This window comes from Anser brachyrhynchus (assembly GCF_964034855.1).
Source record: "Anser brachyrhynchus genome assembly, chromosome: 6".
Classification (NCBI taxonomy): domain Eukaryota; kingdom Metazoa; phylum Chordata; class Aves; order Anseriformes; family Anatidae; genus Anser; species Anser brachyrhynchus.
In genome coordinates this window covers 31339968-31356782 of record NC_137700.1, presented here as the reverse complement: position 1 = coordinate 31356782, position 16815 = coordinate 31339968, and the positions used below count along the sequence as shown (strand labels likewise).

Sequence of the window (16815 nt, the reverse complement as noted above, 5' to 3'; positions counted from 1 at the left end):
GTTGTCTTTTGTGACTGTTTGTCTCCAGATCAGTGACAATTTGCAAGGTTAAAGTATTAAACTGAAAGCTAAAGATAATGCTTAATTGATGTGCTTCCTCAATGTGACATGAAAAATACTTCTGGAATTCTTTGTTGGTAGCACTGGGCATGAAATTTTGGTTTGGAACTTTATTAGACAGTAATTCAAATACGTACTGTAGTATTTTCAAGCAACTATATGACTGCAAACCCAATTGTTCTTCATTTGTTGTTAGAGTAACACCAAGCGAGACCATGTATTGCTCGTACTGTTGTGTAAGGCAGATCTTGAACTGTGCCAAATAGTAGGATCCCCTCGTGGTGTGTTTCTTACAAAGATATGGTCACGGATGGTCCCTACGGCAGAGCTCGCAGCTGAAGACAGCATGTGCAGGGCAGGCTAAGGCGAGGAGACAGCCGTGTGTGTTATGCAATGGCAGGAAGCTTTTGTTTTACTCTTTTGAGGTTAGGTTGAAGACGTGATGGATTATATGACTGAAAGCTTTTGAAAAACTGAGGGGCAATGAGTGATGGGGTGGGATGAAAGGAGGGCTGGAGCACTCAGCACAGGGCAGACGCTCAGGCGCTTGAGATGCTCCAACAGCCGTTTCCCGTTTTGACGTGTGTATTTTGACTTGGGCGCTCAGTTTTGCTGCTGTTCCTTGTGTTTTGCAGACCCTGCCTGAAGGCTGCGGAGACATTTCCGCTCAAGTGGAGTTAGCCAGAGGCTGTGGTCACCTCCACCCTTAGACAAAGCACTACAAAACCCAACCACTTTTGCCATAAACCGCCCCAACCAGCCTTCAGGGCACTGGGACAGGCACAGCTCTGTTTATTACCCATTATTTCTGCAGAGGAAGGGCAGGAGCTAGGTGGTATCTGTGTGGTGCCTGCTTTAGCCGTTACGGCTACTGCTGTGGGGATGTTTTGAAACTACCGGTAATTTTCACGGACTAATTACACGGCTAATCTCATGGCTGCGCGTGCTCCTGAGTGAGGGCGGCCCCTCAGAGCTGCCGCCGCCCCCCCCCGCTCCTCGGCCCTGAGAGGAGCCGAGGCGGGAACGCCGAGGCCCTCCAATGAGCGAGCGGGGAGCGGCACGGAGTCCCGCCCTAAAGGCGAAGAACCAATGGAAGGCGCGATCCCTTCAGGCGCTCAGCCAATCGACGGCTGAGCTTACGCCCTCCCTCCCCCCCCCGTGAGGGCCGCCTGAGGCCCGGGGCCTGTGGGGGCGGCGGGCGGCGGCCCCGGTGCTGTGCTGGGCCGGGCCCCCGCGCCATGACCCGGCCGCTGGGCCTGGCGCCGCCATCACCGAGCCCGCCCGCAGCCCGGTCCCGGCGCCATTTTAGGCTGGCGGCGGCGGGCAGGGAGGCGGCCCGGGACTGCAGGTAGGGTCGGGGGTGCGGGGGGGGGTGCAGCGAGGCCTGGCGAGGCCGCTCGGGGCCGGCGGGGGGCGCTGGGTCGCGGCAGGGGATCCCAGGGCTGCAGGGCCTGGGCCGGGTCTGGGCTCCTCGGGGCGGGAGAGGCGGGGCCGCAGGGGGAGAGCCCGGGGGAGGGGTGGTGAGGCGGTGAGGGAGGGGTACTGAGGCGGTGAGGGAGGGGCAGCGCTGCTGGGAGCTGGGGCAGGGGGTGTTAGGGGGGAGGTTCTGCACACACAGGGTGGTGGGGCGCTGGGACAGGCCCCCAGGGCAGTGGGCATGGCGTTGTTCTCTCCGGTCGCTGCCCGAGCTCAAGGAGCGTTTGGGCGATGCTTGGATACGCTTTCTGATTTTTGGGTGGGCCTGCGTGGAGCCAGGAGTTGGACTCGGTGGTCCTTGCGAGTCCCTTCAGATCGGGATGTTCTGTGAGGCTGCTTTGTTGTGAGGGTGAGTGAGCGGGTTGCCCAGAGAGCTCGCTGAGTCTCCCTTCTTTGAGAACTTCAAGACTGGCCCTGCTCGAGTGGGATGTTGGACTAGACGATCTCCTTTGGTCCCTTCCAACTTCAGCCATTCTGCAGGCAGGCAGCCCAACACTGAGCAAAGATGCTGAAGACTTCTGGCCGTGTTCTGACCGGCATCTTCAGCTCAGCATTCAAAATACATGTGTGCTCCCACACGTACCTGTTTGTGTATCCATCTTACTTGTCGCTGGGCGTTGGCAAGCCTATAGGCTTCAGCAGTTTGTAAAGAAAGAACTTCAGCTGTCATTGATACAGCTCCCCAGCCCGTTCTGCTTGTGAAATGTCCCTTTGGAGAAGCACTGTTAGTGGCAATGTAGCTTGATGTCTCCAGTGAATGCAGTGGTGATCAGTGAGAGTTTTTAGACATGATGAACCTGTCCATCTACTGGAAATCCTAATTCTGCCATAGACTTGGTAAGGTTTTTCACAGGTTGCCAAATTAAGTAAGTTTTGCTCCTTGTTGTATAAGGCAAGTCATAATTTTCTTATGCCATTAGCAGCACTTTATTTTGTTTCTGCTGAGCCTCTGTTTTGGTAGCCCTGACCTCTGGAGGAACTAAAAAATCTGTTCCTTGTCTGTGCTGTTGCTTGCCTGTGAAAGTGAAACTACTGCATGAGTTCCGGTTTTGCTGCTCGTGAATATTTCAAAATGGTTTTGTTTTGAGAAAAAATTTGTAGTCTTTTACATTTCAGTTGTCTTAAAAAAAAAAAAAGAAAAATTGTGAGGTTTTGTGTGTAACTCTTCTGGTTTTTTGTTTGTTTTCTAATTCTGTCACCTCTAGTACTTCTCAAGATGCTTCGTTAAAAAAAATAATAGTAGACCTCCTATTAAAATGATACCGGAAATCCTCCCGTTACGGTCCTGCTCATGTAGGAAGTCACGTGCTCTTTTCATATTTTCATAGATATGAAAAGCAGGTTGGGAAGCCCGATAACTTTCTCATGATCCTCCTTGCGCTGCAGCACGTGCTTGCTTGCCCTCCCAGCCCTGTGGTATTTAAGTTTCTGGTGCACTTCCTTGTCTGCGGTGCCGCAGAGGGGCACTTGAGGAAATTATTGTTCCCGTTTAGCTGGACAGGCCCTATCCCTTGCACTTTGAAAATGCCGAATAACAAATGCAAAGTAGAAAATGTTGAGAGGTGAACACTTAAAAAAGGGCAGCCTAAGACGGTTCACTAAGATCACTACTCCAGTCAAACTTTTAACACCTCCCGCCTTTTGTTTAATCAACATTGCCTCTGTTTTCAGCTACATTATACAAAGCTCTGTGTAACTGTGGTACAAATACGGTCGTTGTTACAAAGCTCTCTGTTTTGAGTGAAGGACAGCTGAAAGGACACAGCTGAGACAGGGAGTGTGGCTGGGGAAAGGAGGGAGAGGATACAGGAGGGCTTGGGCTTGGTTTTGGTTTGTTTTCGGGTGCGGGGAAGGAATCTGGGCTGTAACTGCAGGTTTACTTGGAGCCAGAAGAACCCGCTGCTCACTTGTTCAAACTTCAGAAACAGTTACCGGGTCTGTGAAAGCACAGAAGTGTAGGGATGCCTGGAAACATGAGCCTGCAATAAATGATATCATCCTCTGTAGTCACTGCTACGCAGAGAGCAGTATGGCTTCGAGTGTTTTGGAAGGCACAGCAGGCTTGTAACATATAGAAGAAAGTCTTAAACAGACGGGTATTTTTCATGTTTTCTCACACCGTTGCTTCTTGTTTGGAACTCAGAGAAACTTGTAAAGCAGACGTGCGTGTAGCCTGAAATTGTCAGAAGTTTCCATGCTGCGTGGAAGAAAGAGGAGATAGCAAGTTCGCAGGCCAGTATTGTAATACTCAAAGTGTACGTTACTCAGACAACCTGCTCACGTTTAGAAGTGAACGTTCTCTCATGGGAAGTGCCTGCTCGCTTTCAAGTCCCACATATTTTTGCAAGGAAAAAATACCTCTGATGCAAAGCTGGTACTTACCTTGTTGTGCGTATGTAAAAATAAGACAGCTGTTCCTGTTGGAAACCAGAGGATGCCCTTAATACGTGCTGGATGCGATGTCACTGGCGTGACAGGAGTTCCTGCTGAGAAGCCAGGTAGCAGCACAGAGAGGAATTTGCCTCCCAACCTGGCACCAGATGAGTGACAAAAGCACCAAACATGGTGCATTTTGGACAAGAAAGAGAAAGTTACGGAGCTTGTTGAATTTAACAACTTGCAGATAAGTCTGTGTGATTCTTGACGGAATTAATAATGTGTTGAAGGGGTTTGGTGTTGATCAGGCCATCCGCCTAATGCTCTAACACCCTTTTCTCAGTCATCCGTAGCTTGGTCGCTGCTTGTAAAGTAGCTTTTCATGCCAGAGGCTGTCTCAGGCTGAAATTTTAGCACAATTTTTATGAAAGTGGTGTAGCTTTATGCTGCTTTTTAGAATTTGTTTTCTGTGTGGAGTGGAGTGAGAGCTTGAACTTAATGGGTGATTTTGGCGTGTAACTTGCTACTTTATGGAAACTCTCTCTCTGCTTGTTCCTGGTAAGACTGTTCAGGAAAAAGTCTCTCAGCTGATAATTCTGCTTTCTATAGGCTTACTAGAAATTGATAGCTCAGGTGTTTATAGACAGTTTACACTACACACGCATGTTGTGTGGTGAAAGGAAGGTTGTGGTTGTGTTAAGGGACTGAGACTGGATCCAGAAGCTATGGAGAGCTGATCTGCTAGATTGTGGGTGCTGAAGGAGGAGAATCCTGTTCCATCCACCTTCCTGCTCGCCTTTCATCATACCGGCTCTGGCCTCTTCTTGAACAAATTCCATGCCTTGATCTGACAGAAGACGACGTTTCTGGGGGATACTGAGTTGAACTGGCAATTAATTTGTTGTCCTTAGAATAGCAACACATCAGCCAATGTGATTCTGACCTTAAAAAAAAAAAAAAAAGTAAAATTCGTCATAGGAGTTACCTGGTAAAAGTGCTGACGGTGGAGGTGGAGGGGTCGTTAACATCATCACACAAGGCACTGGGGGGGCCTCACCCCGAGTACTGGGCACAGCTGAGGTCAGTCCCTCTTAGTTTAAGCTGGTGGGATAGGTGAAACTTACAGGGTTGGTGAAAGAAGTGGTGTTTGAGAGGACACTGGCAATCTGGCTTTATTAGCTGAGCAGAGTAAAGGCTTGAAGGCGATGGTGGTGGTGCTTGCTGCGATCTGTCAGAAAGCTAAACTCCAGACTGAAATAAGAGCTGCTGGCTTTAAAAAAAGTAAAAGGTATTGCAGCGTTTTAATTTTGATATTTGCTGTGTGGGCATTTAGATATTTTTCTTTTTAAAAGATAATATTTGTTTTCTTTTCAGAAACCAGTCTATTAAAGAATTCTTCAAACCAATTTTAAAACAAGGTAAATATAAGTATCTTCTATTTAAAAAAATAATAATTATGGAAGTGTGCAGAAGTATAGTCTACACTCATTCCAAACTGGAGCAGTGATATAATGGCTGTAGCTTACCATGTATGTCAAAATGAGCACGTTTAATTTTTTGCTGATAACTTAATTGAAAAATTAAATTTCTATTTAAATTAGTATCTCTAAATAGTGATGTAATTATTGGTTAGTTATTCTCTCATGCTTCAGCTAAATTGTTTATAGCAACTGCAGCCATGGCATAAATCATGCACTTCTTATTTGATATGAAATAAATTGTGTGGTGCTAGCAAATACTAAATGTTTAAGTAAATTAATTTTGGATTGTGCGTGACAGAGGTAAAATACCAAGCAATATAGTCAAGAAGATTTTTTTCTCCAATATTGTGGTTGTGAATGATTTGTCTTAAGGTTGGACCAGATGTTCTTAGAGGTCTTTTCCAATGTTTTCCAATGTTTCTATGATACGATGATGTTTTCTTTATTCTTTTAGACCTTGGCCATAAAGACAGAAGTGTGTTGTGCTCCTCAGACACGACCTATCTAAAAGATGCAGGAAATGGACTGCCGGTTTTAAGTGCCGAACGTTTTGAGAAGAAAATATCTTCTGCAAAGAAGGTTAAAAGGAAAAAGATGCCAGACCAAACACCAAACACGAGTCCTGTGTTAGATGCCTTTCGGAGAGGAATTGAGAAAAGGGGCAACGTAGACATGCTGGAGAACAATGGAGTGTGCAAGTCACTGGGTTCAGTATACCCAAGGGTTGTGGTTCGAAAACTCCTTGTTAACTCGGGTTCTCCCAAATGTCTCTTGGCCAGAAACGATAAAGCTATCAAGACAGACCAGGGAAGAAATGAAAAGTATCCGGGTGTAACAAGAACACCATTGTCTTGTGGAAATAGTTGGGAACAGAAAACTGATTGTGTGGATCTAGAAGAGACCAGTTCAGACTCTGACAAATGGGTTTCGTTACCAGAAGCTGATACTCAGAAGGCCTGTGGTAGAAATAACGGCAACACGTCGCTGTGTCAAAATTCGGGGCTTCCCACGAACTTGCCATGCACTCCACCTGACTCCAAAGTGAGGTTAGCACTGCACAGAGGAAGAAAGCACAAGAAACGTAGAGTCAAACAGTCTAAGGCGCATCCCGTAATGCCGTTCTCAGGAACAAATGTGTCATATCAGGTGTGTTTAAAAAGGTTGCAGTGACCATTGTGCATGCTTTTTTTCTGTCTTTTTTTAAATGTAGAGTGAAATTCTGGGTGCTGCCTTTTTGAGTTGTAACAAAATTCATGCTCTTTTGCTGTTCCTCTTTAAAAGCCTGGTCTTGCTTGGGTACGCTGTCTGATAACTATTTTTCAATAAATGAGAAATTCACTGGCTTAAGAGCAAGGGAGATGGGCTGGTGTAGATGCGAGCACGAAGATGCAATGGGATTTAAATGGTAATTACTTTGTAGAGAAAATGTCTTAGTAGAAATGATCTTTCCTTTTTCCCCACAGTGTAGTAGTGTAGGGAACAGATGGGCAAATATCTACTAGTTAGAAGTTGCAGTGAGTAGCAGTTCAGATTTATGCACTGAAGCCACAGTACTTGGGTAGAGGTGGGAGTGATCCTGTTAAGTATGTGATATTTCATTACACTTTTAATTATTTTTTTTTACTAACCAAGATAGCCCTTTAGAGGGTAGGTAATTACTTGAAGGGATGCTCATTGTGTGCCTCCATAATATGTTATGAATAAACAAAAAAAGATTATTAAGCTTGTTTCCTTTTTTCTCATTAGCACCCCTCCTGTATTTGCTTGTCAGTGCTTACTATCGTTTTCTTATTTAAGTTCCTAATGGATTGTTCAGGGAAGGCTGGCTAGCCTCTTGCCAGATAGCCCAGGGAGACAAGTGGCTAATGGCACTAATTATTACTGAAAGTGGGGAGATATAGAAATAGAGGCCAATCTAAAGAAAAAGCCTAAAATTATGGTTTGGGGGAAGAGTCCTTTTGTTAAGATATTTGCAGCTGTGTTTTAAGTTTGTATGAAGTATATTATCATATTTCTGAGGATGTGTGGAACTGAGCCTGTGCTGGACTTGATGCTTGGCTCAGGACATCAACATCCTGTTTTTAAAAGCATGCAATTAACTTTTGATTTTCTCCGTTTTTGTTTTTAGGAAAATGGATATCATTTAAGAAAAATAACACGTTTTGGTTCGAGGGAGACTGCCTCAGGTAGTGCTGATAATATTGAATTAATTGAGCAATCAAGTTCATCACTTAATGTCCTTAAGTGCTTTTTTAAGTTTTTTTTTTGTTACATGTATGTAGTTAAAACACGTTCTTCAGCTTTTGATATGTATTCTGACAGTTAAGTGCAAGGAAAATGAAGGTGAAGATTACTTCATAAAGAGGATTATTTTGGTAGTGTGATTCAGGTGACTAGGCCAGTTTTCATACAATTTCATAGGCTTGAACAGTAGTGACAGTGGTTAGAAGTAGTTTGTAACTAGATAGGGGAAGCAGACTTAAGATACTTTTCAGAAATGTGAGTTTGCTGTAAGAAGTAAATCTACTTAAATTCCTTGTCAAAAATTATTACTGCTGTACAGTCAAGGTTATTTCTAATATATGGCAAGCTTGAAGAGTAATTTTGGACTTGGGATCATTTAGTGAAAAACAGATCATTAATAACTTAATTAAAAGTGATCTTTTTTGTCTTAATCCCTGAATTATTCATGCTTTATCTTGCATTTTGGAAAATCTGTCTTCACTGTGGTGGCTAACAAAATTTGAATTTCAGCTTAAATAACAACAGCAACAACAACAAAAATCCAACCACAACACCATTCCTACTGAACAGAACAGTAAAATTTAGGCAGTATTCTTGTTTTTTTGCCCCTTTTAACCATATAATTTTCTCTATGGTAAGTAGAACTCATTATAGAAAGCTAATGTGAAAGTTTGAGCTAGATCAATAAGATACAGATAAGATCAGCAAGATGACTTTGCTTCGGAGCATTAATTTTATGCAATAATGTTCTAATGGCTTGATATGCCAACTTCTACACTAACACAGAATGGCAAAATTATTCTTAGGTAGGATCAAGTCTTGCTGTGCTTCTTGCGTAGCGTAACTCGCTTGATCTAATAATTGCATTCAAAGCCATGCTCTCATTACTGGACCAAGCCTGGAGGATTGTTTTTTTTTAAAAAAAAAAAAAAAAAAAACAAATCCAAGGAGAGGATTCCCGTGTTGTGGTTCCGTGTCTCTGTGAACGTGTCAAACTGTGCTGCCATGATTCCACCTGGGCTAGCGCTGGGACTCAGCCAGCGGTGCGAGGACCTGATCCAGCCAAGGATTGAGTTGGGATGCCAGAGAAATTTTCAGCCAGATAAGCTCCAAGAAGTAGCTGGCCACAAGGCGTCCAGGTGCCGCTGCCTGCCCTGTTGGCCATTTCCAAAGACTGATTCTAGTGTACAGGAGAAGTGTTCTACTGTAGGTGCTGAGCTGCTTTTAAAATAAAAGGATTTAATTTCATTTTCAAGTTAATTAAGATGACAATCTAAGAGTACGGTGTAGAGTAAATCTTAATTGTGGTCTCTGGTGTTCAAGCAGAATTGCTTTTCCTGGTCAATAATTTCAGACATAGTAAGTGTAAAAATGTTAAGTTACTTGTTTCTAAAGGGTAAACTGTTACAATTTTGACTTTGTTTTTTAAAACAGTAATTTACTTTTTCTTAAACATTTTTCATAGATGACCCAACCCAAGTAAAGCAGGTTTTAAAACATGATATTCTCAGTGAATTTGGAGATGATACCTCATCCAAGAAAGCTGCCAGTACATGGGAAAGCCAGTCTGTTCCATCAGCCTGCCTTCAATCTAAGGCGTCTTCCGGGCCATCCGAACAAATAGGCTGTCCTGGGAAAAGAAAACGCACTGCAATGAGTGTGGATGCAAACGGTTCTGAAGTAACAAGTTTGAGCGACCCTGCTTTCAGTTGGTCAGCTCAAAAATGCAAAAATAGAAAGTCTACTTTTGTTAAAAACATTGGCTTAAAGCCTCTTCGTAGTGGTGTTCTGCAGCTAATGGAGGTTGCTGCTCTACCTGGACCTGATTCTGCTTGTTCAGAGGAATACCTTGTCTCAAGCAATGAAAATGAGAAAAGTAATTGCTTCTCTGTAGATTTATCATGTTCTGCACGGAGTCCTAATGAAAATAACCAAGTTTCTCTTGTGGATACCAAAGAGAATCAATTGCAGGTGGCCAACTCTGACTTTTTCTTGGAAAAGTCCCTTACTTCTCAGGAGAAAAGTACTGCATTGCCTTCCCTACACCACATAACACAAAGAGAAGCTGTGTTCACAGAAGCTGTGAAATCTCAACCCCACACGGCTGGCTTATCTTGGGTATTAGATGCTAAGATGGAGCAAGATGGGAAAGGACCAAAAAGACTCAATAGAGCTGATAATGTTGAGCCCAGCAACGTTTTTTCAAAACCAGAAGAAAATAGTTCAGAAAATGCTTCCAATTTTTGTTTGGTGGAAGGTTCTGGGAAACTTACAGTCTCAGAAGAGACTGGTGAAGGGTTTCCCCGTTTTTTGCCTTTTCGAGAAGGGTACGAGGACAGCAACCATACATCTTCGCAACTCTCACAAGAGTTAAAAGTTGAAAGCACCTGTACAGAGATGTCGAAGTTGAATGGAAAATCAAAAAGCAGCTTTGATAGTGAAGATGAGAGTTTGGAATGTGCTATAGATGACGATGATGATGACGACGAACCATTTGTGGCACTGCAAGAAATTCTGTTTTCAACTCCCAGGTCCCAGACGGAAGCCTCAGAAGGAGACTGTTTTGACAGTTTTTCTCAGGACACCGCGGCTCCATTACTGAAACTTCATGTAAGTGGCTAAAACAAACAAACAAAAAACCATTGTATCAGGTTATGTTGCCTGTTTTGGTATGACCCTTTTCCTTTAACCGAGTTTTCATGCCTTAAGAATATTTGCCTGCAAAACCGGTGAGCTTACTTGAGGGTCCTATGCTGCACGGTGGAATGTCGTCAGTCAAAGGGTGCTTTTAATTCTTCTTGCCGCTGGAATGGCTGAAAGATGGTTCGTGCAGCTGGACTGCATGAGCCGTATTCCCATCAGTGTTTTTTCAGGAGTTCTGTCTTTGCACGTTTTTCGCCTAAAGAAAAAGGGGAGAGGTTACGTTTAGAAGATGTGTGGGGTCTAATGTTTTCATTTTCCTGATGGGGTAAGGTATTCATGAGTTGAAGTTAATGAGAGGAAATTGATCTGTCCATTGAGAGATCTGTGCTGGACTGCAATAATAGATCTTTGTCACAGTTTGTGATTTGTCAGAAATCTATGTACATCTATGAGTTCTTGGTCTGTGTGAGATATTTTCCTTGAGGTTGAATTTCATGGAAATTGAAGTATTTTAGAAAGGGTTTCAGAAAGCTGAATGACTTCTGCTTATAGGGGATGGATGGAGAAGTATTTAACTACCAGTTTACAGGATATGGCGATAAATCGATTTATTTTTAAAAGTTAACCTATTTGGTCAATTACAGCATGTCAAAAAAGTTGTTAGTTTTGCAGGTTTATTGTAAAAGAATGGTTTAGTTAGGAAAGTCCTGTACTAGGACTTAGCGTAGCGTTCCTTACAAAGCAGATATGGGTTGGAAATGGCTGTATTTAAGTGGATCTGGTGGGGATGGAGTTAATTTTCTGCAGAGCAGCCTGTGTTTTGGTGCTATGTGCTTCGAATTTGTGGCTAAAACAGCTTTGATAAGACACTCTTTTTTTGGCTACTGCTGAGCAGTGCTTGCACAGCTGACCAAGGGGATATTTCCAGTGCTGCATCGTGTCATGCTCAGCAGTAAACCGAAAGGTGGCGGCGAGCTTCTGGCAGGTAGCCACGAAGCCACTGCTTGGAGACGAGCTGGGTATCAGTCTGCTTGGGGGAGGTGGTGAGCGAGTGCCATTTGCGTCACTTTTGTTTTCTTCCCTCTCTTTTCACTTACTAAACTGTCATTATCTAGCTCTGTGATTTTCTTGCTTTCACTCTTTCTGTTTTCTCCCCGGTACCACTGGGAGGGGGAAATGAACAGGCTGTGTGGTGCTTAGCTGCTGGCTGGGATCAACCCACCGGTTTCCTGCAACAGAAAACAAACCTGTTGTTAGCAGAATGCCCATATAAATGCAGGTCCTTGTCCTCTTCTCCCCATTTATAAATCTCTGAAATGGTTTATTTTGCTGATTGAATTTCTATTAAAAAGTATTTCCATAGGCAGGTGTTGAACAGCCACAATTATTTTATCTGTCCTTACCATTAATTATGCAAACACGTTACAGATTGGGCTTTTGTGGTTACATACATATTCCACAGTCTGAACCAACATGGCTGGGTAGTTAATGGCTAAGAGTGATAAACAGATGCAGCCTAGGTCAAATTTTTGTGGAACATGTATGACCATAGCATTTGGCTTATCCTGTTTCTAGTAATTAATGACCAACAGACACAAAACAATTGAACTGTCCCAAAATTTCCGTGAGCATGGTTTTTGCATGTACTAGCATTCTTATCTTCTTTCGTAAGAGGGGGCACGTACAAACTGGAATGCAATCTTCGTTCCTTAGTTGTTCGGTCAGGGCATGTTAACCAGACCTAAAATAAGGTAAGAGGGCTTCAGCTTACCCTCAAAATTTCCCCACAAAGATATTCTGATTGTTGCATTTGAAAGATATCTCTAGGCAAGGGTGAAAGTGACAAAGATGTGCTGAATCATTTTAGGAGTTTGTCTCCTGCACAAGAATGGGGATTCCCAGGGTCTCGGTGGATAGTGATAAAGCTGTGAAGTAGCAGGCTTCTGGTGCTAATGCTGTCCATGAAGGTTAGCTGGAGGTTGGCCCCAGGGAGAGAAGAAGAGACTCGCTTTGCTGTTCAGATCCATTGGGAAGCATAATTATTTCTAAATTAATCACTGAGAAAGGTTTAGCAATTATAGAAAACTATCAGGGAATTGAGAAACCCGAACAGTTAGTTGTCCAACTTTACATGGCCTCCTTTGATTTTTATTTTTTTAATTATTATTTTTCACCTTCGGCTAAAATATCTTTAAAATATGACGAGGTTAATGTTTTGATCATATTTATTGTCTAATAGTGAATCAATTGATAGTTTGTGGTGTTTCTTAAGTTTCTTGCTACTTCATTTACAGCTTTCTAAGACTCCTGTTGTTAGCCAGGTGTCATATGTGAACAGCTTGGAACATCTCCTGAAGGAGAAAGAAGAATCTAAAAGGTTTGTTTTTTAAAGCTGCTTTGAAAACTTTGGCATGGAATTGTGGATGCTTAGATTTACCTTTTCTGCCCAAAGTGATAGGGTTTGGGTAGCAGCACGCTAAGCTTTGTCTGCTGATACCGCTAACATACATCTGATGGAACCTACCAGCGCAGCTTAACTCTGAAAGCTGAGTGATAGGCTCCTTGCAAGCAATAATGAGTAGTTTGTGATTAATCTGTCTACCCCACAAGAGCTGGACTAAATTTACTAATGCTGTTGTTGCAGGTCACTGAGCCAGCTAACAGCTGCTAGTCGGGCATGAAATAAGAGTATTTATGTAGACTGACTGTGCTAGTTCCTTCAAAGTCATTTGTAGCTCAGTTTTGGTTTTCCAAAGTTGTGTAGACTGTCAGTATCCAAGTAGTTACACAATTCAGAACTAATACATGCTCTTGGAAGAGTTCTTTCAGGTAAAAAGTGTAATGTGGTATGTGTACTAATGGCAATTAGCTGTGAGTATATTCTTTTTTCTTAAAGAATCTGACCCTAGTAACAATTGAGCTGACTGACAATAAAGTAGTGAATGCTTCTATAACTGCTACTATTTAACAAATAGAATACTAGTATTAAGCTTTAAAAAAAAAAAAAAATCTAGGAGATAGAAAGTTTTGTGCAACTGCAAAAAAATTGTGTCAGCAGCTGGTTTGAGCGTCTTTGTCTCTGACAAGCTAGTGATTGAATGTGCAGTTGGAAATTCATCAGGCAGTGGGAAGCATCAACTTTGTATCTTGGACTAGCAAGATGCTTGTTTCTTTGCACAGATACAATGTCTTGCATGCTTTTTCCCAGCTTAGTGGGCTATTGGCCCCTGGGTTCGGGAGCTTGAATTTTGGTTCCCTCTGTTATAGATACTACACCGTGATGATATGTTTCACTGTTATTGTTATTTCAGATTAGATGAACTAGAAAAACGGTTACAAGAAAACATACAAGAAAAGGAAACTGATTCTTCAGATAGAGAAGATGAGAATGTCACTGGAGATGAAGACCTCTCAGAAGAACACAGGTCCTTCCTATTCTAAAACCAATTAAACCTAGTTCTTCACTTAGTTTTCCTAGCCTTTTTTTTTCTAATCTGTCTCTCATTCCATCAGTTGCTGCTAATGTGTCTAGTGCGAACCATTTTGTCTTTTAGGGTTGGGTGGATTTTCTTAGGTGTTACTGTATTATAACCTAACTCTGCTTTCATATGTAGCTGATGTGTTCGTCATCTGAAAATGACTGTCTCAAACAGCACGTGGCCTCTCCTTGAAATTCATAAAAGTAATTTTGAATTTTGTAGGGCATTTATAAAGAGATTTTCAGTAACAGCTTGTGCCATACCCGACTACCACCCTGGAGAAGACATATTTGATTTAACAGTCTCTGGGAAAATCTTCAATCAACATGACCTCGACTTGAGGAATTTTTATTTCATCCCTCAAAATCCTATAGAAAAACTCCTCCTTAGGTAAGACTGTCCTCTTCACTCTGTGTTTACCTGTAGGTTTTTCATAAGTGCTAAAAGTTTTTTAAGATAAAATAGTGTCTTTGCATACAAATGAACTTTATCTTAGTAATAAGGCAAGACGATCTTCCTGGAATTCTGCTTTCCAGATTCACTTTATAGAACAGTGAACAGTTACTTGAACCTTCCTTCTTTACTCCTCAAATTTTTGAAAAAACATCTTAAATGAGGCATCAGGAGAAGGAAAAGAAGTGTCCTGACCTCTTCCGTATTTATACTGCGTTGGGCTGTTGCTGACAATCTGACAGATTTATGGAAGATGAGTGCAGAACTGAAATATTATGATGAACAAAAGCTTAAATATCCCAGATAGATGGTCACAAAAGTCCTCTTTCTAATGTTGTGTTATGTCTGCTGAAAACCTTCTGTGTTGAATGAGCCTGGGATTTAGGATTCCACATAATCAGGATTGCAGGAAGTTATGGTTTACGGCATCTGTTAGATGCAGTCACCAAGCTAAAAGTGTTTATAGACACACAGACACAACCGTTACGTAACTGGTGGAGATTTGTGGTCTGTATTTATGAGGCTGTCAGGCTACAGATAGATGGACAATTTCTTTTCTAATCTACAAGTGCAAATCCTAAAAGTAATTCCACTGATTTCAGTTGATATTTTACTCTGAACTGGCATGAGTGAAACCGAGGGAATAGACAGAACCTTAAAAGATTCTGTCTGTAAACATTTGTATTTGCTGTTGTGGCTGTGAGGAGGTGGGTGCTTTCTCCTTGTCTCCTGAGCAAGTCAGGTTTGTGATACGCTCCTCTGGCTTCAGGCCTCTTTATTAATATGTGAAGGTCACGGGGATGTAAGCTTTAAGAAGTATCTTGTAAATCAGTGACTGGAGGAATGAGAGTTAAATGAATTGTCCCTTGCAAAATGCAGTTATGATTTAATTGCTTTGGTGTTCTGAAACCATCCAGCTGGCACATATTGGCTGTCTGGCTGACACATGGATGTCTTCCTAGCTGCTTCGTTGGTCAGATGGGTAGATGGGTGGGATATGGAGAAGCTAGGAGACAGGTCTCATAACAGAACTACCTATTATAGTAGATACTGAGAACAGAGGAGCCTAAACAGGGATACGTGGTAAATTGAGAATCATTAATTCAGCTGCTTATGGCACACATTACTTGCTAAGGAAGATTTCAACTGAAAGAACTTTCTACTAAATCTTACAGATTTTATGTTCTTCCAACAGCTACTTTCTGCACCTCACAGACTTGCCTAGCAAGATGAGACCATTTGATTTTATTTGCTTTGTTTTACCTCTAGATTATTTGAAAGATTCTTCCAAAAAATGAGATAATTCAAAAAATCTGAAATGTTTTTTCTCTTTTCCTGCAGAAGAGTTTGTAAAGGTCATTGTCAGTAACAAAAATAATAAAATATGGTATCTTATTCACTGATCTGACAGAGCCCATCAGCCCATCTGTGTAGACAGGAATAATGATTCATAATACAATAGTGTAAATCCATGTTTGTTTGAAGCTGTTTTCCTCTAACAATACAAATACTTCCAAATCATATAGTATGGCATTGTAGACGAAAAAAAAGTTGTTCTAAATTTAGTTTTTTAAAAATTTTTGTCAAGAATAGGGTTTAATTACTGTAGTATTTTATAGCAGGTAAAAGTATATCATCTGTTTTGGATGTTCAGGTCTTTGTTTGCTGTTGGTGATGATCTGAGGGGTGGGGAATTTCTTAATGGTGAAACTTAATTGTGAAACTGTTGATTCAACCACTAATGGATTTTTCTCCTTTTTTCCCCCCACCCCATCTTTGTCTTACAGTTCCAACGTAACACAGCAGCTTTTTCTAGCTCTTCATGGTTTTCTAAGTTCTGCTTACAGCTGTAGCTTGTGTCCCACACCAATTCTGAAGTGGCTTTTCTGGGTAAGACCACGCTGTTCTGCAGTTACACTCTGTCAGATAGAATATTCTTCCTGGAAGCCAGCTGTTGCAGAAATAATCGGTACCAGTCTGTGAATCTGTTGCATTTGTTTAGCAATTCTTAGAGTTCTGATTTGTTCTCCAGTCTGGAATACTTTGACTGTCACTAGGAATAAAACGCTTTCTGAGTGACTGTAAAGCTTCCTGTCCATCTTCATAGATGGTATTTCATCTGAAAAGGGCTCTGCACATGCTAGGTGAGAAGATATTTTGGGATGTTAATAGTGTGGGACAAATCAAAAGCAATTATTTATCTATTTCCTTCCACACGAAAAAAATAAGTACACGCTGTAGTATGTACTTTATAAATCTAAATACCTGCATTATCAGAATTTTTATTCTGACAAAGTCGATGTGCATTATGGCTCAGGGGGGAAAAAAAAGTAGAGATGCTGTCTAAGGAAATGTTGTGGCTGTCTTCTTTCTAGATGTCTGTGCCAGTACCCAAGTCCCAAGGGAATGTGCATTGTTCTGTTACTCAGAAAAAATACCCACTTCCTATCTTCATTCCATTATTACTTACCGCTTTCTAACTGTGCCTGAAATGAAGAATAAAGCTGGACTGCCTGCAGAATTGCAGCCTGAGTCTGTCAATTCCCTTTCTGCTTTTGCCAAAAGGAAGACATTTTTGTTTTCCATCTCTTTCTCTCCCGCTA

At 42.0% G+C, this 16815-nt stretch overlaps 1 protein-coding gene across 3 annotated transcripts in view; it reads left to right on the top strand.

Moving 5' to 3' along the window:
* SLF2 (SMC5-SMC6 complex localization factor 2) overlaps positions 1 to 16815 on the top strand; it is a 46059-nt gene that overhangs the window by 14126 nt on the left and 15118 nt on the right. For 2 of the 3 annotated variants that reach the window (XM_080596861.1, XM_080596860.1), the window contains exons 3-10: positions 5287 to 5330; positions 5848 to 6539; positions 7522 to 7579; positions 9103 to 10247; positions 12575 to 12657; positions 13592 to 13705; positions 13982 to 14149; positions 16000 to 16102. In XM_080596861.1, the coding sequence (XP_080452987.1) occupies positions 5988 to 6539; positions 7522 to 7579; positions 9103 to 10247; positions 12575 to 12657; positions 13592 to 13705; positions 13982 to 14149; positions 16000 to 16102 (2223 nt within the window). In that variant the 5' untranslated portion in view covers positions 5287 to 5330; positions 5848 to 5987. Of the gene's footprint in view, positions 1 to 1197; positions 1409 to 5286; positions 5331 to 5847; positions 6540 to 7521; positions 7580 to 9102; positions 10248 to 12574; positions 12658 to 13591; positions 13706 to 13981; positions 14150 to 15999; positions 16103 to 16815 lie in introns of those variants that run through there. The other variant, XM_080596859.1, reaches the window with a different exon arrangement.